Source organism: Oncorhynchus kisutch, linkage group LG24 (assembly GCF_002021735.2).
Source record: "Oncorhynchus kisutch isolate 150728-3 linkage group LG24, Okis_V2, whole genome shotgun sequence".
Classification (NCBI taxonomy): Eukaryota; Metazoa; Chordata; class Actinopteri; order Salmoniformes; family Salmonidae; genus Oncorhynchus; species Oncorhynchus kisutch.
This window is the reverse complement of record NC_034197.2, coordinates 3,609,520-3,617,292: the sequence shown is the minus strand read 5'-3', so window position 1 is coordinate 3,617,292 and position 7,773 is coordinate 3,609,520. Positions and strand designations below refer to the sequence as shown.

Sequence of the window (7,773 nt, the reverse complement as noted above, 5' to 3'; positions counted from 1 at the left end):
TGTCAGCCTGCATGGAGCAGTCAGAGCTGTCAGTCTGCATAGAGCAGTTAGATCCGCCAGTCAGCCATGATCTTCTAGATCTGCCAGTCAACCAGAATCTTCCAGATCTGCTAGTCAACCAGAATCTTCCAGATCTGCTAGTCAACCAGAATCTTCCAGATCTGCTAGTCAACCTGAATCTTCCAGATCTGCTAGTCAACCTGAATCTTCCAGATCTGCTAGTCAACCTGAATCTTCCAGATCCGCCAGCCAGCCAGGATCTACCGGAGCCTACTACCTACCTGAGCTTCATCTCAGTACTGGGCTTCCTCTCAGTACTGGGCTTCCTCTCAGTACTGGGCTTCCCCTCAGTTCCGGGCTGCCCCTCAGTTCCGGGCTGCCCCTCAGTTCCGGGCTGCCCCTCAGTCCCGAGCTGCCCCTCAGTCCCGAGTTGCCCCTCAGTCCCGAGCTGCCCCTCAGTTCCGGGCTGCCCCTCAGTCCCGAGTTGCCCCTCAGTCCCGAGCTGTCCCTCAGTCCCGAGATGCCCCTCAGTCACGAGCTGTCCCTCAGTCCCGAGATGCCCCTCAGTCACGAGCTGCTCCTCAGTTCTGTGGGGTTCTGGGTGAGGACTATTAGGCCATGGTCGGCGGCGAGGGTGGATTATCCCAGGACGCGAAGGGGAGGAACTATGACATTTATGGAGTGGGGTCCACGTCCCGAGCCGGAGCCGCCACCATGGACAGACGCCCACCCGGACCCTCCCTATGGTTTTGAGGTGCGTCCGGGAGTCCGCACCTTGGGGGGGGGGGGGGGGGGGGGGGGGGGGTTCTGTCACGCCTTGGTCTTAGTATTTTGTGTTTTCTTAAATTATTTGTTCAGGCCAGGGTGTGACATATGGGTTTGTGTGTTGTGTTTCGTATTGGGGTTTGTAGTATTTGGGATCGCGGCTGATTAGGGGTGTTGTATAGGCTTGGCTGCCTGAGGCGGTTCTCAATCAGCAGTCAGGTGCTTCTCGTTGCCTCTGATTGGGAACCGTATTTAGGTAGCCTGAGTTCGCTTTGTCTTTCGTGGGTGATTGTTCCTGTCTCTGTGTAGTTTCACCAGATAGGCTGTAATAGTTTCACGTTCCGTTTGTTGTTTTTTGTATTTATTAGTTAGTTCATGTATCGTTCCGTCATTTGTTTTCATTAAAGATCATGATTAACCACCACGCTGCATTTCGGTCCTCTCCTTCAACAAACGAAGAACGCCGTTACACAAATAAAACAACCAAAAAACGTGATCAGTTCACGGGAAACCATTTTTGTTTTTAATAATTACAGATATTTACAGAGATGAGTTAAAGCAGAATTAAGCACATCCAACCAGCAAACATGTTAGAACACAAATCATGGACTAAGTTTTTTTATATATTTTTTTACAGATACTCTGAGTGAATCTCAATTGTATTGGGAGGAACTTCCGATCTTCTGCTCCAATGCATTTTTAGAAGGAGAGGAGGCGAGGAATCAAGGAAATACAATTGAAATGAACCCTTTTTCTGGTTTTAATGGCCGTTGCTGTAGCGTTAGGAACATTTTCAAGAAGTACCGGTTCAGTTCATCCGTTGGTCCCCCAAGAGACAATGTCAAGTGAATGTATTCCTGTGAGTTCAATATAAAACACAGTTCATAAATAAAACAAAAAATGGTGACACTGATGTGCTGTCGAAAGTGAGATGGCTTTGAAAAAGTTTAACCTCCCCTTACATGGATGAAGAGAATCTTGGTCCTTGAAAAGTGTGTGTGTGCTTTCGAGTTTGCGACTAAATCAGTGAATATGCCACAGCTTCATTATCTCTCTCTGTCTCCCTCAGTTTTCCCTCCATCCTTCTTTTCACCCACATATTGGCCTGCCAGCTAATTGAAGCCCTTTAACTTGGGATTATCTAATTAATCTTATTACTCCGTTATCAAATTAATGCAGGTCAGATTTCATCAAATAATTCCCATCCAAAATGGCCCTTTTCATTTCTCTAGGAAACACAAACGTTCTAATCTCAAAGCTCATTTTCGCTGGGGACTTAAGAGGCAAATTATTATTTCGTTATCTTTGCACTGAATGTGTTGAATTATTAATTGATGGCAATGCATTGTGGACTTCATTAGATCTCTCAACTTAAGATAGTACTGGTTCCTTATTTGATATGGGAAGTAAGTTATCTCTTCTTTATGCACTTCAAGGGTCTAGTATGGATGATATTAGACTTTCCTGATACATTTCTTCCCTTAAGGATGTACATATGTACACACAACATGATCTGTTTCTCTCGGTGTGTGTGTAGGAAACATTCCTAAAACCCTCAGTAGAGACAGTAGAGCTCTGCCTATTCACTAACCCCAGGTCAGTTGTAGCGCAGGTCAGCATGTACACTGACAATGTCTTCCCCCACCACCATGTCCAGTCCTGAACTGAACTATTAGAATCAGTGTAGCCTTCTGCTGGTGCAAAGTCCAAATCACCAGCCTGCCAGTTACAGACATCCAACACGGTTTGTCACATTGTGCACTAGTATATGCAGACAATAACTTAAAAGATCCGATCATTCAGGCGTGATGTAGCTCTATACTGTATTTCCAACCTGGTCTCAGAGCATTTCGTATTATTCTGTATGTAAATCCAAGACACTCCATTTAAGTATGATATGTTACATTTGGTTATATAAGACAGATGGTTACTTAAGGCTATACCGAAATGTGGTTGGTCGGGGTGGAAGTGTAACGCGAACGACTAGCAACCCAAAGGTTGCGAGTTTGAATCTCATAACGGGCTACTTTGCAACAACTTAGCATGTTAGCGAACCATTTCCCTAACACTTTAACCTTAACCCTAGCCTAGCTAACTAACTAATACCACCTACCTAGAAATCGTAACATATTGTACATTTTGCAAATTGGTAACGAATAGAAATGGGTGATGGACAGCCACAAATTAATACATACAGTTGAAGTCAGAAGTTTACATACACCTTAGCCAAATATATTTAAACTGACATTTAATCCTAGTAGGGAATTAATTACCTGTATTAATAAGTCAGTTAGGATCACCACTTTATTTTAAGAATGTGAAATGTGAGAATAATAGTAGAGAGAATGATTTATTTCAGCTTTTATTTCTTTCATCACATTCCCAGTGGGTCAGAAGTTTACATACACTCAATTAGTATTTGGTAGCATTGCCTTTAAATTATTTAACTTGGGTCAAACGTTTCGGGTAGCCTTCCACAAGCTTCCCACAATAAATTGGGTGGATTTTGGCCCATTCCTCCTGACAGAGCTGGTTTAACTCAGGTTTGTAGGCCTCCTTGCTCGCACACGCTTTTTCAGTTCTGCCCACACATTTTCTATAGGATTGAGGTCAGGGCTTTGTAATGGCCACTCCAATACTTGACTTTGTTGTCCTTAAGCCATTTTGCCACAGCTTTGGAAGTATGTTTGGGGTCGTTGTCCATTTGGAAGACCCATTTGCGGCCAAGCTTGAACTTCCTGACTGATGTCTTTAGATGTTGCTTCAATATATCCATACATATCATTTTAAATTTTCCAACCTCATGATGCCATCTATTTTGTGAAGTGCACCAGTCCCTCCTGCAGCAAAGTACCCCCACAACATGATGCTGTCACCCCCGTGCTTCACGGTTGGGATGGTGTTCTTTGGCTTGCAAGCCTCCCTCTTTTTCCTCCAAACATGACAATGGTCATTATGGCCAAACAGTTCTATTTTTGTTTCATCAGACCAGAGGACATTTCTCCAAAAAGTATGATCTTTGTCCCCATGTGCAATTGCAAACCATAGTCTGGCTTTGTTATGTCGGTTTTGGAGCAGTGGCTTCTTCCTTGCTGAGCAGCCTTTCAGGTTATGTCGATATAGGACTAATTTTACTGTGGATATATATACTTTTGTACCCGTTTCCTCCAGCATCTTCACAAGGTCCTTTGCACTTTTTGCACCAAAGTACGTTCATCTCTAGGAGACAGAACGTGTCTCCTTCCTGAGCGGTATGACGTCTGCTTGGTTCCCATGGTGTTTATACATGCTTACTATTGTTTGTACAGATCAACGTGGTACCTTCAGGCGTTTGGAAATTGCTCCCAAGGATTAACCAGACTTGTGGAGGTCTACAATGTTTTTTCTGAGGTCTTCGCTGATTTCTTTTGATTTTCCCATGATGTCAAGCAAAGAGGCACTGAGTGTGAAGGTAGGCCTTGAAATATATCCACAGGTACATCTCCAATTGACTAAAATTATGTCAATTAGCCTATCAGAAGCTTCTAAAGCCATGACATACTTTTCTGGAATTTTCCAAGCACAGTCAACTTAGTGTATGTAAACTTCTGACCCATGGGAATTGTGATTAAGTGTAATCTGTCTGTAAACAATTGTTGGTAAAATTACTTGTGTCATGCACAAAGTAGATGTCCTAACCGACTTGCCAAAACTATAGTTTGTTAACAAGAAATCATTTTGTGGAGTGGTTGAAAAACGTGTTTTAATGACTCTAACCTAAGTGTATGTAAACGTCCGACTTCAACTGTACCATACAAAATGTAACATATACTAAATGGATTCTCAGATTTACATACAAAATGCTCTGAGACCAGGTTGGTATTTCAACAGAATGGTAAGAGTAACCATGTTTTCATCAGAACCATGGCTGGCTACTGTGCTCCATAACGTTCATTCCTTTTTAAAGATTTAACCATTTGGATTACCTAAGACATTGGGCCTCATTTATAAAATCAGTTGCTATACTAAATTTAAGCATTCTATCAATTCTCAAAGTGTTAGTATGCACAATTTAAAGAGCGACTGCCTTTAAAAAGCAACGAATCCCTTTGAAAATGGCCTATGTGGCACCGATATGAGTCAGAAACAGTTATTCTAGTGTCAAAATTGACTCATGTAAATAGGATAATTTTGGTCATAAAGTCAGTCTTGTCTAAAACGGAGTTTGGAACATCCGTGCGTCACAACACGTAAATGATTTGACAATGTCGATTTGCCCACTAACATGGGGTGAACAGCTGGGGTGATTTATCTCTATCCAATAGCATAAGCAATGTGACAGATCTGCCCAGCAGCCCGACTTTGTTAATTTAAGACAACATGTCGCACATTTGTTTTACTTCAGAAATACTGCCCCAAATGTAAAATGGATGTAAAGTTGCACTAAAACATCCTCTTCACAAACATTAATTACAGATTTCTTTAGTTATCTTAGATTAATTCTGGGGATTTTGAGGAAGGGAACTAGGCTACAGTGTCTCATGGGGATAAACATTCCCCAAACGTAGAATCGGTCAGGAAACACACCGCCAAGACTGAATTCTCGTTTTTCTAATGAGCAACAGAAAAACACAGGTGCCAAACAGCGTGTTCAGTGGTTCTTTAAAAATATTTCCCCATTAAACAGCTTTCATTCAGCATCTATGGTGATCAACTACATTTTTATATGCTGTGAATGGTAAAGGACTATGGCAACAGACTTCAAGTTTGAAGTATAGAGACTTACAGTTGCCCATACTTCAGTGCTGAGGACCATTCACTATCCTTCAAAATTCTGTTGACCGACAGATGATAGTTTGCCTCTTTGTGCTATCAGGGTATTGGATGATCTACAAAAATGCTTCCTACTGCATATTTTCTTGTCAAGCTCAAGGTTGTTAAAGATTTAACTCTTAAAACATTGGCATAATTTACATTTACGTGTATGCGCAATTTACAATAAAATCTGTGCACAAAAACCCTTTAGAAATGAGACCCTTGGTCTGTATGAGCGATGTGTTCCACTGGCTTTCTTCACCAACTGACCAACCCACCAGGCAGCTGAAAGGAATTGGAACAATCGATAAGTGCAATCAGAAACATGGTGTAGATTGGATCTTTGAGGCACTTCTTAAATAAAAATAAACTTTTGTCTCAGTTTTTTTTTCTGTTAATGAAAATCAATGCTGAGGAAAACGAACAAAAAGAAACTTCATGGTCATGAATAAAACGTGCCACTTTGCATCAATAGAAAGGCATCATCAATTTGGAGTTGCTACCTACATTATAATACACAATAACTTGTATCATCATTTTTTCCTTCGTCATTGTACATTCTTATTTTGCTCGAGGCAGCGGAGCCTCCTACAAGTAAAAAAAAACAAACAAAAAATGAATTAACAAAACAAAGTGCACATAACTTCAAGTTCTAGTCGTAGAACTGTCATATTCCATCCAGGGATGCGAGGGGCGGGACTGTCAAATCTGTTTTACGATGGCAGGCACAGAATGAAGTCGCTTTCTGTTTTTGAAATGACATAGCCAGCCGTGCTGCTGACACAGAGATGGAGTTGTTGGGGAAACAAACAAAAAACGTGAGGACAATCAACAACCAGGTTTTGGGAATGTTCCTGTGTCCTTTTTTTATGTTGACCACCTCCAAAGAGTTTTTCCCAGGTGACAAAATAATGCAATGCATTATGGGGGATCCACAAAGAAAAAAAAGTATCAGTTTCGCACTCATGTCCTCGAACCTCGTGCAAAGCCGGGAGTTTCTTGTCCTCCCTCCATCCCAGAGGGAGTTGTTCATAGATTTGGCTGAGAGGGGGGGGTGGACAGACACAGGTGGGAGAAGAGGTCTCTTCTCCCTCATACAGACTCCTCTGCGGATAGCAGCAGAGGGTTGATGTATTCAAATCCCTCAAACTCGGACTGGTCTATTCTCTTGATGACGTCCCTGGGAGAGGAGAGGGAGAAAAGAGGAGAGAGAGAATGGCAAAAAAGGTCATTTAACCCAGAACAAATAAAAATTGCTACAATGTGCTACTTTAGCCTGATTGGCAGCTTTAGACTTATTTTCTAGACATTTGTACAAGATAGTTATATGTAGGGAGGCGACGTGGCATATGTTCACGAGAGGGTAGCAGCTTACGGCTCTAAACATCGCCGGTTCGCTTCCCATGTCAGACACTCATCTTCAAATATACAGTGGCTTGCGAAAGTATTCGGCCCCCTTGAACTTTGCAACCTTTTGCCACATTTCAGGCTTCAAACAAAGATATAAAACTGTATTTTTTTGTGAAGAATCAACAACAAGTGGGACACAATCATGAAGTGGAACGACATTTATTGGATATTTCAAACTTTTTTAACAAATCAAAAACTGAAAAATTGGGCGTGCAAAATTATTCAAAATTATTTCAGTGCAGCAAACTCTCTCCAGAAGTTCAGTGAGGATCTCTGAATGATCCAATGTTGACCTAAATGACTAATGATGATAAATACAATCCACCTGTGTGTAATCAAGTCTCCGTATAAATGCACCTGCACTGTGATAGTCTCAGAGGTCCGTTAAAAGCGCAGAGAGCATCATGAAGAACAAGGAACACACCAGGCAGGTCCGAGATACTGTTGTGAAGAAGTTTAAAGCCGGATTTGGATACAAAAAGATTTCCCAAGCTTTAAACATCCCAAGGAGCACTGTGCAAGCGATAATATTGAAATGGAAGGAGTATCAGACCACTGCAAATCTACCAAGACCTGGCTGTCCCTCTAAACTTTCAGCTCATACAAGGAGAAGACTGATCAGAGATGCAGCCAAGAGGCCCATGATCACTCTGGATGAACTGCAGAGATCTACAGCTGAGGTGGGAGACTCTGTCCATAGGACAACAATCAGTCGTATATTGCACAAATCTGTCCTTTATGGAAGAGTGGCAAGAAGAAAGCCATTTCTTAAAGATATCCATAAAAAGTGTCGTTTAAAGTTTG

The 7,773-nt window shown here is 41.9% G+C and overlaps 1 protein-coding gene across 3 annotated transcripts in view; it reads right to left on the bottom strand.

Annotated features, from left to right (window-relative positions):
* Positions 1 to 1,261: 1,261 nt before the first annotated feature.
* The window catches only part of LOC109869631 (protein kinase C zeta type), a 154,765-nt gene continuing 148,253 nt past the window's right edge, over positions 1,262 to 7,773 (bottom strand). For 2 of the 3 annotated variants that reach the window (XM_020459894.2, XM_031803848.1), the window contains one exon: positions 1,262 to 6,739. In XM_020459894.2, the coding sequence (XP_020315483.2) occupies positions 6,652 to 6,739 (88 nt within the window). In that variant the 3' untranslated portion in view covers positions 1,262 to 6,651. The remainder of the gene's footprint in view (positions 6,740 to 7,773) is intronic. The other variant, XM_031803847.1, reaches the window with a different exon arrangement.